The sequence below is a fragment of the Acomys russatus genome, chromosome 26 (assembly GCF_903995435.1).
Source record: "Acomys russatus chromosome 26, mAcoRus1.1, whole genome shotgun sequence".
In the NCBI taxonomy this organism is placed as follows: Eukaryota; Metazoa; Chordata; class Mammalia; order Rodentia; family Muridae; genus Acomys; species Acomys russatus.
The window spans coordinates 20,082,126-20,104,477 of NC_067162.1; the positions used below are offsets into that span (position 1 = coordinate 20,082,126).

The window sequence follows — 22,352 nt, forward strand, 5'->3', positions numbered from 1 at the left end:
CAACTCTTGTATGTGTAGGTCAGTGGGATTGAGCACATGGACAGTGCTCCAAAGAAAGCATCCATCACTGCCGTGTAGAAAACATCCAAGTTGGCCCTTTGCCCTGTCCGTCTGTTTGCTACTGCCCCTTCTCTACTCTCCTGTTTGCCTCATTAGTAACTCATATAGTATTTGTCCCCTTATAGTTGGCTTGTTTCACTTAGCACAAAGTCCTCAGGGCTCATCATTGGTTCTAATAGTTTTCTTTTTCACTTTTTTTTTTTTTTTTTAAAGAAAGGTTTCTCTGTGTAACAGCTCTAGATGTTCTGGAACTCACTTTGTAGGCCAGGCTGGCCTTGAATTCACAGAGATCCACCTGCCTCTGCCTCCCAAGTGCTGGGATTAAAGGCGTGCGCCACCACTGCTTGGCTTGCAGAAGTTGTTGTAGAAACATGTGTAACCCTCTTCATGCTGAGGGCTGCGACACAGCTTGAGTCATCACTCTGCTCCCCACTGTGGGACTCTCAGGCTAGTGTGGACTCCGTGGATAGTGCTGCTCCCCATGAAAACTAACATGGCCCTGGGAATTATGTGGCTGATAAAGAGGACAGGCTGCTTACTGCTCTATGGATTTACTCTCAAGCGTCTGCTGCTTTCTAAACCTGGAGCCGTGGCTTTGGTAAGTCTGGCCTCCCAGTGACTACAGTGTGCTCCTAAATGCCGGAGGGCCAGCTGTGGAACTTGTCGCCTTTTCTTTCCTTTTGAAAGACCCAGTGCTGAAAGGCAGTGTCAGATTTACAAGAATCCCTCCTTTTGCTGCCATTCTCCCCCAAGCCCCAACTGCTCCATGGGCTGTGAGGGTGTGCAGGACAGCTGCAATGTCCTCACACCACCCACACCATGTCTGCTGCTTTCTCATTTTCTGACTATCCTTGCAGGGCTCAGTGTGGACTTGACTTACTGATCTAAAAAGCTCTGGGCCTTTACGTTTCTCATTCACACTTCTTTTTCACATTCTAAAAGTCCATCCAAATACTTTTAGGTAGATGGGATTCAATTTATTTGCCCCAGTTAGTTTAAAACACAACATTCATAGCCTAATGGATACCTGTAAGTTCTACGTTTCTGATATTAACCATAAAACAAAGTAATTTTTAAATAGTGAGATGAGAATCTCCAGACCTAATCTGAGGGGGCATGCTTTAATCCCAGCAAGCCAGGAGTGGTGGCAGTGACTTTATTCCAGCACACAGGAGGCAGAGGCAGGCACAGCTCTGTGGGTTCAAGGCCAGCCTGATCTACAAAGTGAGTTCCCAGACAGCCAGAGCTACATAGCCAGACCTTGATTCAAAAAAACCAAAAACTAACAGGGCTAGAGAGATGGCTTAGAGGGTAAGAGCACTGACTGCTTTTGCAGAGGACTTGGTTTCAATTCCCAGCAACCACATGGTGGCTCACAACCATCTACGATGTTATTTGATGCCCTCTTCTGGCCTGCAGGTGTAATGCAGACAGTATTGTATACATGATAAATGAATCTTTATTTGGGGGGGGGGGAAGCAGCAAAAACAAAGACTATCCAGACCTAGTTTTAGAATTGTCTTCCTGTGCCAAGCTGTTGTCCATGCACACTACTCTAGACTCCACAGCATTTTACACCACAGAGGAGTGCTCAGGCGAGACTACATATGCTTTGTTGCTAATGGTAAACTTGTTTGGTTTTGGATTTCAAGACAGGGTTTCTCTGTGTAGCCCTGGCTGTCCTGGACTCACTTGGTAGACCAGGCTGACTTTGAACTCACAAAGACTCGCCTGCCTCTGTCTCCCAAGCACTTGGATTAAAGGCCTGTGCCACCACGACCTGATGCTAATGGTTAATTTTGAACCTTGCCTTTTCTGAGTTGCTACAGACTGAAGGGTAGGCTTGGCTCCCTCCCTGCTCCCTCCTCTCAGTTTGGGGTGCTGGGACTCAGACTCAGACCTTGCTATACCTCCAATCATTTTTGCTTTTGTTTTCACTTTCCTTGTTTTGTTTTGTTTTTTCTGAGTAGGAACTCACTCTGCAGGCCAGGCTGACCTTAGACTGAAGGTCCTCCGGCCCCATACTGCTACATGTGAGGATTACAGGACTGTCCCACTACATCCAGCTCCCTTGCTTTTTGATGTGTTCTCATGAATGGAGAGAAAGGATGAGTTTAGCTAGCATTTTGTCAGTAGATTAACTCCAGGAAGACCCAGAGAAAATGCTAGATAATCTAAGCATCTGTGAGCTGAAGCGTGTTCCTCTCAGCACTCTCCAGCACCAACCAGCTTCCCAGTTCTAGAGACCTGAGTCTAAATCTCTATTGCTTTGTGTGGAATATGCTTGTGCTGTCTCCCTTATCCTCATATGCTTATAGGCTGTCACACGGGGCCTTTACAAGACTGGCTGAAGTGCCTGCATGGAAAGAATTCTTAAGGGTCCTGTCTTTGCAGAGCCTCCTGGCCTGCAGTAACAGCAGAACCTGCATGTTACTTTTCTGTTCTGAGGACAGTTACTAAAAAGCTGCTGGTTTTAGTCATGTGCCACATTATTGATGTTCCAGTGAGATGACTGGCATATATGACAGTGGGCCCATAAGTCTACAATGGAGCTGAAAGATCCCTCCAGATCACTTAGTCATGGTGACGCTAATGAGAATAGGCCACTCGTGATGCCTCTGCATGAGAACACAGCGCACATGGCTGTGCACAGAACTGTACTTAGCAGGCCTCCGCTCTGTGTGCTCATTACACATTATGTACTCTGAAAGCACTGCTGTTAAGGTGTTGACTCCACTGTGGCTTCAGGCAGATCCTTCACAAGGTATTCCACAGGAAGGCATGGCTATTGGGCTGCCTGCCTCTGCTACTAAAGACCACAGAGGAACAGAACACAAAGGTGGAAAGCACTGATGATGACGACAATCATAAATGTGTGGGCCTGGGCCCGTGTGTGTGTGTGTGTGTGTGTGTGTGTGTGTGTGTGTGTGTGTGTGTGTGTGTGTGTGTGTGTGTGTGTGTGTGTGTGTGTGTGTGTGTGTGTGTGTGTGTGTGTGTGTGTGTGTGTGTGTGTGTGTGTGTGTGTGGTGTGTGTGTGTGTGTGTGTGTGTGTGTGTGTGTAGAAATTCAGAAAGTTTTAAAAAATGAAAATAATTTGAAGGAAATATTTTTTTACAGCTATATAATGTAAAGCTAAGAAGTCAAAGTTATAAAAATTAAAGTTTAAAAATAAAGAAGTTCTATTACATAAGCTAAGACTACTGAAAATAGAGTATTTTTACAGTTGTACAGGTTGGAAGCCTGAATGCTTCCGCCTTGTGTATCCACGTATGCCGTCACATTTGCACAGTGAACGGGCCTCAGCTTGCAATGCTTCGTTCTTGATCCTAATTAACTGCTGCTTTGGGCACGGGACAAAAGAGTAAGATGTGGACTCTTAATACCTCTCCTTGATAAAAGCTTTGCTATTTTTGTGTGGCCGGTGGCATGTTTCTCTGAATAGTGAGCCTCTGCTTTTTTATTTTCTTACCTACTGGTGTTTTTGAGAATGGTCTCTATGTATACCCTAGCTCCCCAACTGCTGAGGTTACAGAAGTATTCCATTGTGTCCAGCTGTGAGCTTCTAGTTCTTGTAAAGTCCTAAAGGTGAATTTCCCTCCAAAGATAACAGCTTTATATCTTTTCAGATGATATAAGCAATGCTGTTAATTGTTGAGAAATTAAAGCAATGTGGAACATACAAAGGTCAGCTGCAGTCCCATTATCCTGTGACAAGCACTTGTTGCTTTGAGTGCCAGTGTGGCTGCCCTGCATTGTATTAGGAAGCATGGCTCCTCTCTGTTCTCTCTCTTCCCTTTCTTCTGTTGAGTAAATAGAAAGTCCTAGGGCAGCTTGTCAGGAAGGGCTGAGAGAGCAACTAAAGGCCGCCACTACATACAAGAATGAAAACAGTTACCTGAGTGGCTCCTTAAGCACCTGAGTGGTTCCTTAAGCATGTCTCTTTCAGGTTTCTTAGGAATGAAAACAAGCAGCCAGAGATGCATTTGGAGACCTATATTTCAGCTAATGATACCCCAACTGATAGACCACCTTTAAATTCATTTTTCCTTAATGTACATTTGTTTACAAACACCTTTGAATGATTAAAAATGGATGTCTGTGTTTTTTGTTTTCCCTACAAAATAAAGATGTTTTGTGCATTTCTGCTATGGTGATATTTTATAATCAACAAGGACCAGTTTCTTTTATTTTTAATGAAAAAGTAAATACTCCATTTCAAATTTTAAGATTCAGTTATGATTTCAAGGGGAGGAAAGATAAATTCATACACTAACTTTATATACCAAAACAAGTTAAACTCTGAAACCCTGATATATTTTAAGGACACTATTTCATACAAATCAGCAACACTACTACTGATGTCAAATGTAAGGGACTTTCAGATGGAATGCTTTGTCTTTAGTTGTGTAAGTTACCATGGCTTCGTCCTTAGCAACTTGGATTCACCAGGATGTGCCTGGGAGCAAACCAGCCTGGACAGCTAGACTGAAAACCTTTCGCAGGAGCTTCCCTTGTCTTCCTTGCTCTCCTACGAGGGAGCAGTTCCCACTCGCATGATTCTGAAGAGCGTGTTGATGTTGTTGCTCCGAATTGCATCCCGACAAGCACTGATCACCTGGTTCTTCGGCTTTCCAACTGTATGAGAAAAAAACATCAAGTCAGTATATCCCAAAAGGGAATTAGAAATTAAAAGCCATGCTAGGCATAGGGGCTCACCCCTCTAATCCCAGCAGCCCAGATGGATGACAGAGGCAGGCAGATCTCTGAGTTCGAGGCCAGCCTGTTCCGCAGAGTGAGCTCCAGGACAGCCAGGGCTACACAGGGAAATGGGGCTGGGGGTAGGAGATGGAAGGGGACTGGGGATGGCGTAGTTTGAAGACATAAAGCCAGGGTAGAAGAGAGTTGCATATACAAATTGTACTGACTTGCTGCCTCCTAGAAAGACAGAATTTAAGCAGAACAAACCTGGAAGTCATCTTAAGCCGGAACCAAGGGTTTGTAGAGATGACTCCGCTCGCTCTCACCTAGCAAAGACTACGTCACAGCGGCTGAAGTGCTGATCCACACAAGTAGAAGCTCTTGGGCTGCATTTCTGCTTCCTGTGGCTTGTCCTGCTGTTTTCTACACTTCCATGATGGGTGTTTGCCTCAGTAACATTCAGTCTCACTGCTTCCAACTTGGAAGTTATTTACTTCTTTTGGATTATAAACGCTTAAGTTTTCCTTGAGGTCAATGGTCCTCACCCTTCCTAATGTTGCAACCCTCACGTTGTGACCACCAGCCATAAAATTATTTTTGTTACTACTTGATAACTAATTTTACTACTATAAATCGTAATGTTAATATCTGATATGCAACCTCCAAAGGGGTTACAGCCCACATGTTGAGAACTGCTGCTTTAGAAACTACAAAGGAACTTTGGGCTTTATTTATTTTTTGTTTTCTTTTTTGAGACAGGGTCTATATAGCCCTGGCTGTCCTGGAACTCACTTTGTAAACCAGCTGGCCTAGACTCACAAGAGATCTGCCTGCTTCTGCCTACCTAGTGGTAGGATTAAAGATGTGTGCCACCATAGTGCACTCCCCTCCCCTCCAGGCTTTATTTATTAAAATCATCATCATCATCTGCCCAGAAAAAACTAAAGCCCTAGAGTGGTAGAAACTGAGGTGGGCCAGCTCTGGAGTGAGGAAGGAAGGCTGCTTTAGGCCCCAGTGTGACTTTGATAATGCATCCAGTCTTCAGTGATCCTCATCCTTTCAAATTCTCACAGACAAATTACGATGCCAGGGCAAGACTTACCACGCAGACGGCCTGCTCTTTGGATTGCTTGGTTTACTGCCTTCAGGTTTCCTAGCAGTTCTGTGTGGTTGTTACAACGGATCTTATATCCACTCAGCAAATCTTTATTAAGGTCATAGAGTTCCATATAACGAGTCTTCATTGTTTTCCTGTGTAGAGCAATAGGAACCTAGCATTAACACTGACAGATTTCTTAGTCACATTAAAAAAGAAACAGCCAGGCACCATGACACACAGTTCAAAGGCAGCCTGGGCCACTAGTGAGATCCTGCCTCAAATGAACAGAAGGAAGGAATGAAGGAAGGAGAAAAGACATGTTTAGCTGTATTTTCAACTAATATAGACTAATTACTGGTTTGCTTTGAAAACATGCAAAAGTTTCCATCAAAGTACCCTCTTTCTTCCAGATAGAAAACAAGTGAGCTTTCAGAGTAAGTGGTCCATGGTTTGTTTAGATTAGGAAACTTAACCCCTGGCTGGTGGGATGGGAGAGACAACAAAGCATGCACTCACACCTGTGCTCACACAAAGAAAATAAAATTAATATAAAAGAAATAATTTTAAAACACAACAGAATAGTCCTCTATAACAATGAAAATGATTTAAGTAAAATGCTGAACTGAAACTCAGTGCTGAATACAAAATAGTTTCTCTGCAAGCTTGGCAGTTTTTTGTTTTTTAAGATTTAATTATTTGTACAGTATTCTGCCCACATGCGTGCCTGCACGCCAGAAGAGGGCATCAGATCTCATTACAGATGGCTGTGAGCCATCATGTGGTTGATGGGAATTGAACTCATGACCTTTGGAGAACAGACAGTGCTCTTAACCTCTGAGCCATCTCTCCAGCCCCTGCCTGGCAGTTTTTTATAACATATGCAACTTTAGTTTTCTCCATACTTTTGTTTAAGGGAAAAGACAAAAACAAAACAAAAATTTCCCTGTTCCTTTTCTAATCTTGCTACATGCTTTCTATAACCAAGCAGACACATTCCAAGAGAAGTAAAAATGAATGTCTACAAAAACCCTGTATGAAAATATAACCGCTGAAGTTAGGAGACAGATAGCAGCTGGTAAAGGGATAAACTGGCCAACATACGCCTCTATGTGGCATGCTACTCAGCAATAAAGAAGGGGAAAAACTATTGGCACATGCAACAGCATGGATAAATCTCAAAGGCACAATGGTAAGTGGGGGGAAAAAGTCCAACTTAAAAGGTTATATATTGTGTGATGGTATTAGGAAAGGTAAAACTGCGGGGTAAGAAATGGTCCCTGGAGATGAGGAAAGCTATCAACACACAGACCTAAAGGGCTTGATTTTAGCAGTAGCAACAAAATCAAGGAAGTGTCTGCAAATTGTTTTCTACATGCATATTGCAAGTATCTATCAACTACATTTGCATAACTAAGAATATATAGATGTGTGTGTGACAGAGTCTAAAAGGGAGGCACAAATGATCCTGAGATGAACATGAAGGAGTAGATACTCTGTTCCTCATACTGTGCAAAATCAAATGCTAAGGCCGACATGAGAGAAACAGAAAGCACAAACTGGAGACTCAGAAGTGACTGGCCATAGAAAGCAAAACTGCTTCCCTTTGCGGTACACATCTGGGAATTGTTTCTCTGTGTAGCCCTGGCTGGCTTGGAACACTCTTTGTGGACCAGGCTGGCTTGAAACTTAGTCTACCTGCCTCTGTCTCCTGGGATTAAAGACACGCACAACCACACCTGGCCACATCTGAAAATTATTTTATAATTTTGGTTGTGAGCATTGCCTTTAATGGCTGAGTCACCTTTCTAGCCCTTCATCTGGAAATTCTTTTTTTTTTTTTTTTTTTTTTTTTGAAATTCTTAAATAGCATTTTATAAAATGAAGTGTTCATTAATACAGAAAACTATAATTATAGAAATGGATTGTAAAACAAAGCTACTATTTATAATGCAAAGAATAGATAATACCAAGGCTCAAACTCAACATGGAAAAAAAATGACTGCAAGAACAGGTTTTGTTGTTGTTTTGGTTTGTTTGGTTTTTTTGTTTGGTTTGGTTTGGTTTTGAGACAGGGTTTCTCTGTGTAGCCCCTAGCCATCCTAGAACTCACTCTAGACCAGGCTGGCCAGAGCTGCCTGCCTCTGCCTCATGAGTGCTGGAATTAAAGGCATGAGCCACCACTGCCTGCACAAAACAGTTTTTAAAGACACGACAAAAACAAAAACCTTGAAGTGGCTGATACCCAAACAAAGGCGCCTCAGAGGGTTCCTGTGAAATAAACAGGACTGGAGCAAATGCAAAGCCGTCCCATCGTGCACTCTTAACTAACAATACGGCGTCTTAATGTCACTTCTTCCAAAATTAGCAAGTAGCGTGATGGCAGTAAGACTAGCACGGCTTTTTCTCCAGAATTTGAGTCACCAAGATTTCAAAGAGTAAACAAGCACAAGTGGCTCAGAAGGGTGAGTATGGGCAGGCCTATGACCCCAGCACAGAAGGCCTGAGGCAGGAGGATTGAGTTTGAGGCTGGCTTACACACACACACACACACACACACACACACACATGGGTTGGGGGGAAATAAAACCAGAGCTACCTTATGATCAAATAGCCTACTTCTGGGACTGAAATCAGGGTCTTTAAGAAGCTAAGTCCTCCATGTGTACTGCAGCACTATTCACAAGCTAACACACAAGGGAGGAAGCCCGTGGGCACATGAAAAGAGAAAGACAGCTTAGTAGGCGATGAGCCACTCAGCCTTCAAAGGGGGGAGTTCTGAACCATGCTATGCTAAGGGAAAGAAGCCAGGCCCAAAGGGCAAATACTACATTGGGCCACTTCTGGGAGGAACCTACAAAGCTGGCAAAATCGACAGATGCAACAACAGACTAGTGTCTTCAGGGGCCTGGGAGTTACTGATTGCTGAGGGCACAGAGGTCCTTGCACTCAGAGAAGCACTAAGAGAACCAGGAGTGTTCATCGTGCAGAGATGTGTCCTCAATGGAGGAGTTAAAAATCAAACACCTGCATTCCATCCAGAAAGCTGAGAGTGGATTTTGTTAATGACCTGGCGACCTTTTCACTCTCTGTGGAGTCAGACCTCCCTGACCTTTTGCTAGAGAGGCAGACCTCACCCAATCTCCCAGAATGATTATTCTAGATTCTTACCACCCCAGACTGTTAGCCACCCTTCGGGAGATGTCACACATACTTTCTATGTCACACTGTACCTTCATGCTATCTGTCAGAGACCACACTAGATTCTGGGCCTTTAGCTATAGAGCCCACCCTCACGCCACTTGTATTTTGTAAAGGAGTTTGTATGTAGTCACACCTTAAGCTTTATTGTGCACCTGGAATTGGGCTGATTGTTTCCTGAAAACCTTTTCAACTTGTACTGTGGTTTAAACATGCTGGCAATGAACTGCCTGGCATTAGACTCCCTGAAGTCTGATCCAGGTTGATGAATTCAGTCTGCACTGGGTTTTCATTCTTGTCTTCTCAGAGCTTGCTTCTCTGTTTGGATACCTGCAGGGACCTCCTCAACTAATCAATGGATGCTTCACAAACCATACAGTTTTTGTCACTTTTCAAACTAAACAAATGGAAAAAGTTGGTACATGCTGAGTCCTCTTCCGGTCTGTGTGATCCTTCATGCCATGGCCACTTATGACTCACTGTTCCACTGATGAGTCTCACACACCCGTTATGCTGTTGCTGTGACTTTGGATCTCCATTTTGGGACTTTGATATGGTTTAAGTATGCCCTCCAGAGGGCCTCAGTGTGCTAATATTAAGAGGTCAGTAAGGGTGCTGCCTTTAGAAGGGTTTAAGGTGTCTCACTGGAGCCTAGTTGGTTTTCTCAAGAGATCCGCAATAAAAGAAAAAGATGAGTCTGTCTGGCTTCCAGCGTTGCTATGCAATTTCTTGCTCTCGAGTATACTCCTGCCATGATGCCATCCACCACTGCATGATGCAATCAGGAAGGCCCTCACTGGAACCTCCAAAAACTAAGCCACTTTTCTTTATACGCTATTCAGTCTTAGGCATTTTGTTGTAGCAGTGGGAAGCAGACAAATAAGGATCTTTTATAAACAATGCCTTTATGAGTATTACTGTGTAAATATGTAAAATGAGCACAAATTTTTCTAAGCCTTACACTAAAAGAAAATTGCTAGCTCACAAAATACATTTTCAGCTTTACCAACAATGCCAACTTATTTTCCAAGAAGTTGAATTTCTTTCGACTCCACCGAGCAGCACCTGAGAGTTCCCACTCCTTACTGCTCACCTGTCTGACTATGCACTTATCCAAGCTATGGTAAGTACTCACATGTCCCTCATCAGACGCGCATCCTCAGCTCTGACCAGCAAACTCCGGATGACGTTAGAGTTATCAGCCATGTCAGCACTGAGCTTTTGATGCACTGAGTGATACTCATCCACCTGGAGGGGAAAACATGCAGAAACTACCAAGGTTCATACACTCCTGAGAGCCTGGAAGACTGGCAAGACACCACCTGCCCTATCAGAGCCCCTTGCCCCCTCCCTGCTCAGCCATCCCATCTCAGGTGCCGCTGTATTTCATCTCCTTTTAACAAGTGATCTATACTACTGTCAGTGATGATACCCCAGGTTAGACCTTCCTGTGTCAGCATCAAGAGACCAAGCAACATACATATTAAGGTTTTAGTGATTCACAGTGATAATAGTGGGGTTTTGGTTTCTCTGAGGATCTTTTCCTTGGGAGGGGGCAGTGTAAAACTGCGTTTTGAACCTAAGGCAGCAAGGGGCTCCACTATTAAGCTACAGCCTCTGCCCCAAGAGAGGCATTTTACATCACAGCTGATCATAATCCTTATTTTTCAAGACCAGCAGATTAGATGGACAGAAAGTAATGCTGTGATGCATGCTTGAAAGAGCATCCTCAGGCTGGAGAGATGGCTGAGTGGTTAAGAGCACTGTCTGTTCTTCCAGAGGTCCTGAGTTCACTTCCCAGAAACCACATGGTGGCTCACAACCATCTATAAAGTGATCTAATGCCCTCTCATGGCATGCAGATGTACATAGAGATAGAGCACTCATAGCCATAAAGCAAATAAATAAATCTCTCCTTTTGGGTCTAGAGAGATGGCTCAGAGGTTAAGAGCACTAGCTAATCTTCCAGAGGTCCTGAGTTCAATTCCCAGCAACCACATGATGGCTCATAACCTTCTATAATGAGATCTGATGCTCTCTTCTGGCTTGCTGACTCATATGCAAGCAGAATATTATATAAATAATTAAATTTTTTTTAAAAAAAAGAGCATCCTCTGGAGCCAGGGAAAAACATGGGATGACGTGGTAACTTCACGTTTATAGAAGTCCATTAAGGAACTTACTCACCAATGCTCCAAGTTCCTACAAAATTCTTTAGGACGCGACTATCATACAGCATATACACATGTCTATCTTTACTCACATTACAAGAGATATTTCCAGCTCTAACTACCACGGTCTCACCTTTACCAGCACTTTTCGTAATTCCTCAAAGTAGACAGGGAAATCTGCTTCTACTTGAAGGTCTTCAATAGCAAAAAAGGACGCCATTGACTGAATGATGTCACCAGCAAGATCAATGTCATCAGTATTCACGGTGATCTACCCAGGGAAAAATGGGCAAGGTTAGCATCCTCACAGGTGCATGAGAAACCGCACCCAGCTTTCTCCATGTCCACACAACTCCTGAGAATGTGTTTATGTGCAGCGATGAAGTCAGGCTGCTTTTAGGAAGTGATAACTCACAGTCATGACTGCTTGCAGGTGGCTAAAGGTCACTCCTCTATCGTATAACCTAAATGCAACATTAGCCAAACAAAATGATTATGTGCCAGTGTCATTCAAACCTAACCTCCAAAGTAGCTGGGACTATAGGTCATGCCACTGCACCCTGACTTTGTAACCAGGAGAAAGAAAAACAGCAGACAGCCCACTCAGGAAGAACAGGGTGTCCTTGAGGATAGACAGACAGACAGTGAGCTCTGACATCTTTCTGTCTCGTGATATAAAGACGCCTGCAGTGGGAATGGGAAGCTCGAAGGTTCCACAGTCAGAAGCTCAATCCGGAACTCCACCCACTGTCTGCCTCGACTTCCCCAGTGTGCTGCATGTTAAAGTACACCTTGATTTGATGGTGCTACCTTGGTTTGCTCTCTCAGTCAGGCTACCCTAGTCATCTCTGCTAGATGTTGTGAAGTCCTTCTTAATGATGTTTGCTCTTTATTGGCTCCTGCGCTCTCTGTTGCCACTGATTCTTTTATTTTTGTGCTTGCTATATACTTAATAAACTTGCTAATTCAAAATAAAAAACATGGCTATAATGGCTATAGTAGATTTTCCAGGTCTTACAGAACAGTGGTTCTCTCTCCCAACCGTCATGGGTATTTGTCTGTTTTGTTTTTTGAGACAAGGTACATAGCCGAGGCTTGAACTCAGAGATTTGCCTGCCTCTGCCTCCTGAGTGCTGAGCTCAAAGGTATGAGCTACCACACTCTGGCCCTCACAGTTATTTTTGTCAACTTGACATAATCTAGAAACAACTGTAAAGGAAGTTTAATGGCCTGGATTGATGGTCCTGTGGGCATGCCTATAAGGGACTTTCTTAGTTGGGCTAACTGAGGTGGGAGGACAACACCCTGAAATGTGAACAGCACTGTTTCGTGGGGTGGGGCCTGCACTGAAGGAAGACGTTAGAGCAAGCAGCAGTAGCCAGTTCTTCATTTCTGCATCCTGACTGGGTGTGGGTGTGGGCAGCTGACCGGGTGTGGGTGTGGGCAGCTGACCGGGTGTGAGTGTGGGCAGCTGACCGGGTGTGAGTGTGGGCAGCTGACCGGGTGTGAGTGTGGGCAGCTGACCGGGTGGGAGTGTGGGCAACTGACCGGGTGTGAGTGTGGGCAGCTGACCGGGTGTGAGTGTGGGCAGCTGACCGGGTGTGAGTGTGGGCAGCTGACTGGGTGTGAGTATGGGCAACTGACTGGGTGTGAGTATGGGCAACTGACTGGGTATGACTGTGGGCAGCTGACTGGGTGTGAGTGTGGGCAGCTGACTGGGTGTGAGTGTGGGCAGCTGACCGGGTGTGAGTGTGGGCAGCTGACCGGGTGTGAGTGTGGGCAGCTGACCGGGTGGGAGTGTGAGCAGCTGACTGGGTGTGAGTATGGGCAACTGACTGGGTATGACTGTGGGCAGCTGACTGGGTGTGAGTGTGGGCAGCTGACCGGGTGTGAGTGTGGGCAGCTGACCGGGTGTGAGTGTGGGCAGCTGACCGGGTGTGAGTGTGGGCAGCTGACCGGGTGTGAGTGTGGGCAGCTGACTGGGTGTGAGTGTGGGCAGCTGACCGGGTGTGAGTGTGGGCAGCTGACCGGGTGGGAGTGTGGGCAGCTGACCGGGTGTGAGTGTGGGCAGCTGACCGGGTGTGAGTGTGGGCAGCTGACCGGGTGTGAGTGTGGGCAGCTGACCGGGTGGGAGTGTGGGCAGCTGACTGGGTGTGAGTGTGGGCAGCTGTCTTAAGCTCCTGCCACGGCAGCTTCTCCACAATCATGGGCTAAGGCCTGGAACTATGAATGACAATAAATTTCTCTCCTCTATGTTGCTTTGCTAGGGTATGTTGTCATGGTAACAGCAAATAAAACTATGATACCAACTCTTCGCAAATTATATAAGGAAAGAATGAAAGGCAAGCCCAAGGCAGAACACTGCTGTTCTAGTGTTCTAGAAGCCCCGTGTCTACAGTGACATCGACACACTAGGTTGGAAAACTTGCTTCTACGATCTTGAGTATGACTTTCACTTTGCAAGAAATGGTCAGACAGTAAAACTCCGCACCCATGGCATCATACGTTACCTCGCCGCTTGGCTTTATTTTTATGTAGAGCTGGCCACCACTGCGCAAGGGTGTGAAACAGACTTGAAACGGGGCACTCTGAATGTTGGTGTCTTCTGGCAACAGAAAGTTCTGATTGAGCCACGTGGCCATCTTAAAAGTGAACAGAACGAAGGGTATTTCAGTTCTTAAAGTACAGCCATTGTGCTAGCTATACTTCTTGGTTTAAGAAAAGAAAAGAAAAGCCGGGCGTGGTGGCGCACGCCTTTAATCCCAGCACTCGGGAGGCAGAGGCAGGCGGATCGCTGTGAGTTCGAGGCCAGCCTGGTCTACAAAGTGAGTCCATGATGGCCAAGGCTACACAGAGAAACCCTGTCTCAAAAAACCAAAAAAAAAAAGAAAAGAAAAGAAAGTAGACCTCACCCCTGCCACACACCCAGGTCAATCACACTCTCCTTGCCCTCGTTCCTGGTCTTCAACGGCTGCTCCCACAGCAGCACGACTGTGCAGAGCTTCCGACCCAGGCACCATCTTACACGTGGCGCAAAGGACTCAGGTAGGAGCTACTTCTGTTTATCTAACAGCTCTTCTGCAGGTAGGCAGGACTGTCTGCGTGGGGCTGATCCACTCTTCTGTGTAATGTTGTTTATTAGGGGTACATGTATACACTCAGATGCACGTTACTTGCACACAGTTTTGGTGTTACTACTTTACAGTGGTTTGCAATCCAGCTTCCAGCAAAGAATCAGCAATGGGGCTACCTACAAAGGCCTGACTAAGTGAGCTGAGAATCTATATGATTAAAAATCTCCTCAAGAATTCTAAAGCCAGAGTCTGACCCTGTCTTCTCTGCTCTGGGAGCAGTTCTCCTGCCATCCCTCACCCTGGAAATGCAGGTCTGTGCCAAGTTCTGCTTGACCAGCGAGTTTGTCAATAACCAACCACTATCTGCAGTTGTGTTGAGTCAACAATCAGAGACACTGACTGATTAAAAGCCCCTGGCTTAGCAGTCCCACATCTCCTGAACTGACTCGTCCCCAGCTGAGCTTCCATGCCAGCACCATTTCCAGGGACACCAGCACATCAGCCAAGTCCATTGGGGCTGGGCTGCCAGAGCTGGGGCGGCTGGCTCTGGGGCTGGGATAGGCCGGCAACCCTTCTCTGAAGCCACAGTTGTATGATTCTGGGCTTTGCCCTCTCAGAAGTCATGGGGCTCTTTTGCCTAATGGTGGCCTCCTCATCCTCTTCGCAATGTGAAGCAGCTGTCTCCACCTCCAGCTCCCTCAAATTCTTTCCCATGTCTCCTGCATTCTGCAGGTTCCTCCTCCTGCACTTCCCCAGGAAGTATGGGGAAAGGTATGGGCTCAGGGCTTGACAGGAAGATGACAAGCAGATACTGTATTAGGAAAAAGAAAGAAGAGCTCTGAAGCGCGACCAAAGCTACAGCCCACTGCCACAGACACTAAGCTTCATAAAACATTTAACACCAGTCATGGAGTTTCCTGCGCTCCTTATGAAGAGGCAATACTGCCCTCCCAGTATAGATAAGGAAACTGAAATCATTCAAAATCACTAAAAGTTTAATTAAGGAAGCACTTGAGCTAAAAAAAAAAAAAAAGAAAAGAAAATATCCTAACCCCCAAATCCTACCTCTTCCATCTTTCCCCCTTTGAGGCTACTCAGGAACTCCTGGGCTCCAATGACCTCTCCGCCCACGTCTCGCAGATGTACACTGCTACCCTAAGCATTTCCATTTGACTCTCTTGAAACACTAAGTCAAGACAGCTACACTAACGCCATAACAAAAGACAAGGGGGATCAAGAATAGTAAAAAGTCAGTTGTTAACAAAGGATTTCTTAGCAAAGTGTGTGTGTGTGTGTGTGTGTGTGTGTGTGTGTGTGTGTGTGTGTGTGTGTGTGTATTTCAAAGTCCTGAAAAGGGGCTGGAGAGATGGCTCAGCGGTTAAGAGCACTGCCTGCTCTTCCAAAAGACCCGGGTTCAATTCCCAGCACCCACATGGCAGCTCACAACTGTCTGTAACTCCAAAATCTGACACCCTCACACCAACACATATAAATTAAAATTAAATAAAAATTATTTAAAAAAAAAAACAAAAAACAAAAAAAAAAAACAAAAAAAAAAAACAAAGTCCTGAAAAGAAAAATTTCAGCAAAATTTGAGTTCTGTTTTATTTTGGTTTTTGACATAGGGTCTCCCTATGTAGCCCAGGCTGGCCTGGAATTTATGATGTAACCCAGGCTGTTCTGAAACTCATGACTCTCTTTCCTATGAAATACAGGAATTGCAGACAAGCCTACACCATCACACCTAAAGCCAAGTATGTTTCATTGTAAGTTACTAGCTAGAGCTGGCAGGATAGCTCAGTCAGGAAACCCGGCAGCCTGATGGCACAGATTTGATTCCTAGAACCCAAGGAAGGAGAGAACCAACTACCAAATGTTGTGTTCTGACCCTTACACTCTCTCTCTCTCTCTCTCTCAATAATAATAAATTAAGTGAAGCTTAAAAGTTTCTTCTTCCTCCTCCTGCTCCTCTTCTTCTTCTTTGGTTTTTCAAGACAGGGTCTCTCAGTGTAGCCTTGGCTGTCCTGGACTCGCATTGTAGACCAGGCTGGCCTCGAACTCACAGGGATCCACCTGCCTCTGCCTCCCCAGTGATGGGATTAAAGGCCGTGCACCACTACCGCCTAGCTTAGCTTAAAAGTTTCTAGGTAAACTGCACACTACATAGTTCATAATGTTTACTGCTACCAGCATGGCACTGGTATTTCTTCTACAAAGTAACATCTAAAGGATTCTCCAGTGCAGATACGAACTGAAAGAACGCGCTACTCACCCTCTGCGCCCGCTCTGCAATGATCAGGTTCACGTAGCTGACGGGCTCCCTAGCTGCATCTGGGCTTGTCAGTGCATACATGGCGAATCGGGGGAGTTGTTTTGTCATCTCAAATACATGGAACTGGGTGCTGCGGCCACCAATGCACACAAGAGACATGTTAGGTGTAGTGTCAATCTGCACTCCCACCCTCTGCCCCTTTAAGACAGGGTTTCATGTAGCCCAGGCTGGCCTTGAACTCTGGGCCCTCTTGCCTCTGCCTCCCAGGAGTACATACACCACCGTGCTTGGCTTAGTACCATGCTATTTCATAGTGAGGGTCCAGAAAGCAAACTCACTAATGCATCACCACCATTGATATCTAAGGGTCACACTGAAGAGAGACCAGGAAAAACTTGAGGGTTAAAATTCTGTAGCAAAGAATGGGATTGAGATTTAGAAATGATGTAAGTTGTCCACATACACACACACCCATGCACACAGCTTTACAACGCCCTGAAAGAATAGAAGGCAGCTTTGGTTTGTATTGATTGACAGGTTTTGTTCTTTTAATGAAACAGGGTCTCACTATGTTGCTCAGTGTGGTCTTGAGCTCTCCTGTAGTCCAGGCTGGCCTGGAATTTCTGATCCTCCTGCTTCGGCCTGAGTGGTGGGATCCCAGGCCTGCACCATCATGCCCGGCATAAAGAGGCCTGTGTCTTTGACAACAAGTGCTTTCTCACTAGCATCATGACTGCACCTCATAGAAATACCTTCCACCACTTAAAAGTGTCGGTGGCCAAACTCTATTTAAATAATTACCTAGTTGCTGGGCATGGTGGCACATGCCTTTAATCCCAGCACTTGGGAGGCAGAGGCAGGTGGATTGCTGCGAGTTCAAAGCCAGCCTGGTCTACAAAGTGAGTCCAGGACAGCCAAGGATACACAGAGAGACCCGGTTTCAAAAAAAAAAAACAAAAATTACCAAGTTGTTCTGAGGCTCAGGTTCAGGGCCCTGGGCATGCTAAGCATGAATCCTACCACCCAGAAGCTCTACATTTGTTAATGTTTTGTTTCCCTGAGGTCATCTAATTTAAGACTGAAAATAAGCATCTTAAAATCACATAGCTCTGTTTTTCTTTGAAAAGAATTCAAATTAGGGAAATAAAAGGGCATGGGGAAACCCTGGCTGTGGAGCAGATCCTTCAGTGGCTTCTCGGGTCTGACAGAGGACAACTGTACTAGCAAACCAACCCATTTTTCCCTTGTCTCTATAGAAATGCCCTGTGACGGAAGGGGTCACCTGCTTCTGTAACCCACAAAGATTTTCAAGTGCAGATCCACAGGGACATCTTTGGGAGGTGTAATCGGGATACGGATGGAGCTGGAAAGGTTGTGAATGTTGGGGTGGACCACATGGCTTTCACCCACAAAAATTCCCTCTGCAAAAATTAGTACTGCTCGGATAATGGTATCTGTCAGAAGAGGAAAAGCGAGGTTTTAGGAACTACTCCAAGACAGCATGGGCACCTACCAATACCAGCTGAATGTAGTTTCTTACCATTGGAAGTGGAAATGCATAATTCCGCGTGGGCATCCTGTGCATCACTGCCCAGGCTGACTGAGAGGGCAGTGTGCAGCTTGGTGTTGGCTGGGATTATGCCTTTCTGCCCGTCCGCCTCACTCAGGGGACTGTTCAGTTCTGCCTGTAAGACATCCCCTAACTTCAGCTTAGTCGGTCAGTGAACTGAAGTCCAAGTTAAATGGTGGCTATTTGGCCTCATGGACCCTCCCTTACTAATCTGAGTTTTGCAATCCCCTGAATCCCACTCGCCTTGTTTGTATCTGGCTATGTGGGCAAGACCCACCCTTTGTCCCCCTCTGTGGTCCACTGCACCTCATCATGCCCTTTACAAATGTATGTGTCTGTGTGTCTGTCTCTCTTTCTCATCTTGTACCTCTCCTTTTAAAAACATTTTATATTCATTTCTAATTAGGTAAGCAGGTGTGGATGCGATGCCTGGTGAGTGCAGATAGGGTAGAGTGTCTCCCAAAGTCACAGGTGGCTATGGGCCACCCAATGTGGGTGCTAAGACCCAAAGGTGCTTCTCTGCAAGAGCAGTATACACTCTTAGCTGCTAAGCCATCTCTCCAGCCCTTCTTTCTCCTTTTCCCGAGACAAGGTCTGGCTGTGTAATCCAGGCTAGAACTCAGGAGCCTCCTCTTGGCCTGAGCACTGGGATTGCATTGTTTGCCACCAAGTCCAGCTTTTAAACCTCTTCATTCTAGCAGCAGCCAGAAGGCTGAGGCACTCTGCATTTCTGCGGGTCGTCGGGAGGGCCCAGCCCCTGGCCAGCACTGACCTCGGTGCTCTCCCACCCTTGCAGAGCGTCCTGGCTAGTCCCAACGTGTTCAACTCTACGCCCTCTGCAGTGGAGCCCACCTTGGTGTTCTCGTAATTGCGGAGCTCCAGCAACAGAGTCTGCTTTTTCTGACTCAGCTCTCGTATCAGGTCCTGCTCCACACTTGTGTCCAGGAGGCTGCCCTTCATCTCCGCGGTGCCTGGCAGGTAGCCTCGGACTGAACAGAGGACAGGACCCTAAGCATAGCCACGTCTACTTTAGCCCAGCAGTGACCTGCCCAGAACAACCGAAACTATGTTCTCATCTTCTAGACTTAGGTGAATTTGTTGGAAAAGCTTAAAAAAAAAAAATACTGCAGAGTTGGCATTTTAACCCAATCAAATTGAAATTTTGACTTTTCAAGGATTTTTCTTAGCCCAATTACTTTCGCCATCCACCGAGCAGCAGATTAACTGAACATGGCCATCCATCCGGTAGTCTCCCTCCACCACAGCAGCAACAGCAGAAGAGAAGTTGTCTTTAAATATGACCTCCCCAGTCCGGTCACTTCGAGCATCAACCTAAAAATGAAACAAAAGCATAAAAGTCATGGGTGCTGCAGTTTAAAAACAAACAGCAACAAAAAAAATTTAAGATAACTAGCTTTAAAAGTCACTTAGTCCAAAGCCAGGTGTAATGGTTCACGATTTAATCCCAGCACTCTGGAGGCAGGAGGATCTCTTTGAATTGAGGCTACCTTGGTCTACAAAAAGAGTTCCAGGACAGCAAAAGGATATATAGACCCTGTCTCAAAAGAATAAAAAAATGTTACTTAGACTAGCCAGGCATGACACACACCTGTGGTCCTTGGAGGATTGGTGCACGGTCATCCTCAGCTACATATTATGTTTGCAGCCAGCTTGGACTATATAAGGCTCTGTCTCTGTCTCTGCTGTCTGTCTGTCTGTCTGTCTGTCTGTCTGTCTCTGTCTATCTGTCTGTCTCTCTCTCTCTCTCTCTCATACACACACACACACACACACATACACAACCAGGGCGGGCCTATGGCTTCTCTTAGAGATGTCTACAGCTGCTGGAGCCAGAGGGATTTAAATGACCTCAAAGTAGCTGTCCTTCCCTGTCGTTCAATACAAGCCATCTTCCCCACAGTGTCCCCTGTGAAGAATTGGGTCTGCTGAGAGGCGGGTCATAAAGCACACACAGCATGGGACGAAAGGAATGGGCTTCAAGGCGCATTTGCCTGGGCCGGCAGATTCCACCCTGCCACAAGCCCCTTCTGAGGTCTTAGGCAAGTGTTTTAACTTTCTGTTCACAGTTTCACATGGAGATCAAGAACAAGAGGGAAAGCAGTGCCCACGCCTCTCAGGACGAACAGAGCCCTGAAAGTGCTAACACAGTAAAGCGGGTTAAGCACACATGGAAGCAGACAAGGAACATCAACTCTACATGTTGGGTATATGTCTAACTCTGGCAATCAAGACGCTGAGGCAGGAGGTTGGCCCTGAGTTCAAGGCCAGCTAAGACTACACAGTGAGTTAGGGAAAGCTTCAGCTCTATGTAAGACTCTATCTCAAAAACAAAACAAGGTTTGCATATAATTTACTGCTTTATGGACTGGCAGGATGTCTCGGTAGGAGGTACCAAGTCTAATGACCTGAGTTGGAGCCCCAGGACCATGTGGAAGGAGTGAACTGATTCCTTCCAGCTGTCCTCTGATCCCCACACATGTACCAAGGCACACTTGCTGCCCCCATAAATACATATATATAATTTCTTTTAAGCAGTATGATTTATACACATATAAAATATATTTATACCTAACATTTAATCAATACCAAATTGGCCCAATGTTATACCATATAGTAAGTAACCTTTTATTTCTTTTTTTTTTCCCCGAGACAGGGTCTCTCTGTGTAGCCTTGGCTGTCCTGGACTCTCTTTGTAGACCAGGCTGGCCTCAAACTCACAGCAATCCACCTGCCTCTACCTCCCCAGTGCTGGAATTAAAGGCATGCATTACCACGCCCATGTAACCTTTTCTTTCTTTCTTTTCTTTTTTTTTTTTTTTTTTTTTTTTTTTTTTGTCACAGTCTCACTGTATCTCTGGCTGTACTAGCACTGTCCAAGTAGACCAGGCTGGCCTTGAACTCACAGAGATCTTCCTGCCTCTGCCTTCCAGCGCTGGCATTAAGTTGTGTGTCACCATGTATAGCAACTATCCAACCTTTTCTACTAGCCTCATCCTCTCCTCATAAAAACTACTTGGCCATCTTAGGGCTCTTACAATAAACATGTGGCCGATCACTTGCAAAGACATCTCAAGAACAGTACTGAGGGCTTTTCCCTTGAAATGACTGGGGCAGGCAAAGGCGCACATGCTAATCAAAGGCCACTACAGAAACTCTGGCCAGGTGGGCAATGCTAGTCACTATTTTATCTTTTCAGAAATATCCTTCTGGGTAAAACTTTACAACCCAAATACAAAACTCTCAGCGTGCCTCTTCTCTGAAGCACAGCCCACTCAACACACTGCATATGGCTACATCACATGCACCCTGGGATTATGGCTACCAGAGCCTACGCAGATGCGGGCTTTACCGGAGCTCTCAAACACTAACCTGGCCCTGTGACTCAGGCAGGGCTCAACCTGCTTCTTCCCAGGGAGGGAGGTAAGCACCTCCGCACTGCACGTCCACGATGCTTGGCAAACAAGACTGTCTCTTTGTTAACAAAGCAGCCTGCACATTTATTTCTGGAACACTCTACACTTTGGCTTATCCAATAAAGAAGGAGTAGGCAGCCTCCACCTTAGTAATAGACTTTAAGCTAGCAGCATTCATGCACAGTCGAATCGTCCATTTTCCCTCTTTGCTATTTCTGCTAAGTACTGATAACTGCAAAGCGTCCTTCACTTCTCTAAGCTCTTGAGGAGTTTAGGTAATAAAAATGCTCAGTTTGAAAACCTTTACTATAGACCTGTAGGTCTAGTTTTCCAAAGGCATCTTTTTTCCTTGGCTCTGTTGAGCGTCTCATTCCATAGCCCAGGCTGGCCTTGAATTCAATGTCCTCCTTCATCTACCTCTAAAGTCCAGTTAGTATAAGCATATACCACCATGCCTGGCTCTTGGCAGTAATTCCACATTCTTGACTCAACCACAGTAGTTTCTGTTCTCCAAGAATGTGGTCTGCTAGGACCTGAATGTTTGCTTCTCCCTGAAACCTGTACATTGTAACCCTACCCACAAGGTGACAGTATAGTACCACTGAAAGGTACCCTTGTGTGAGATTAGTGAACATATAAGACACCCCCAAACCCCTGTGTGAGGATGCCCACCTAGAGTTCTCACAGCTGAGAGGTGGTTTTGAAGGCAGTATGGGATGTACTGTTTGGGCAACATAACAGTACCTTATCTCAAAACAGAAAAATGAACAGTATTT

General features: G+C 45.6%; 1 protein-coding gene across 1 annotated transcript in view; it reads right to left on the reverse strand.

Moving 5' to 3' along the window:
• Nucleotides 1-4,063: 4,063 nt before the first annotated feature.
• The window catches only part of Bbs2 (Bardet-Biedl syndrome 2), a 35,186-nt gene continuing 16,897 nt past the window's right edge, over nucleotides 4,064-22,352 (reverse strand). Inside the window, exons 8-17 of the mRNA XM_051169128.1 lie at nucleotides 19,339-19,474; nucleotides 18,995-19,131; nucleotides 18,113-18,257; nucleotides 17,855-18,026; nucleotides 16,573-16,702; nucleotides 13,737-13,868; nucleotides 11,360-11,497; nucleotides 10,191-10,303; nucleotides 5,861-6,009; nucleotides 4,064-4,695 (exon numbers count right to left, since the gene is read on the reverse strand). Coding sequence (XP_051025085.1) covers nucleotides 4,589-4,695; nucleotides 5,861-6,009; nucleotides 10,191-10,303; nucleotides 11,360-11,497; nucleotides 13,737-13,868; nucleotides 16,573-16,702; nucleotides 17,855-18,026; nucleotides 18,113-18,257; nucleotides 18,995-19,131; nucleotides 19,339-19,474 — 1,359 coding nt within the window. The 3' untranslated portion in view covers nucleotides 4,064-4,588. The remainder of the gene's footprint in view (nucleotides 4,696-5,860; nucleotides 6,010-10,190; nucleotides 10,304-11,359; nucleotides 11,498-13,736; nucleotides 13,869-16,572; nucleotides 16,703-17,854; nucleotides 18,027-18,112; nucleotides 18,258-18,994; nucleotides 19,132-19,338; nucleotides 19,475-22,352) is intronic.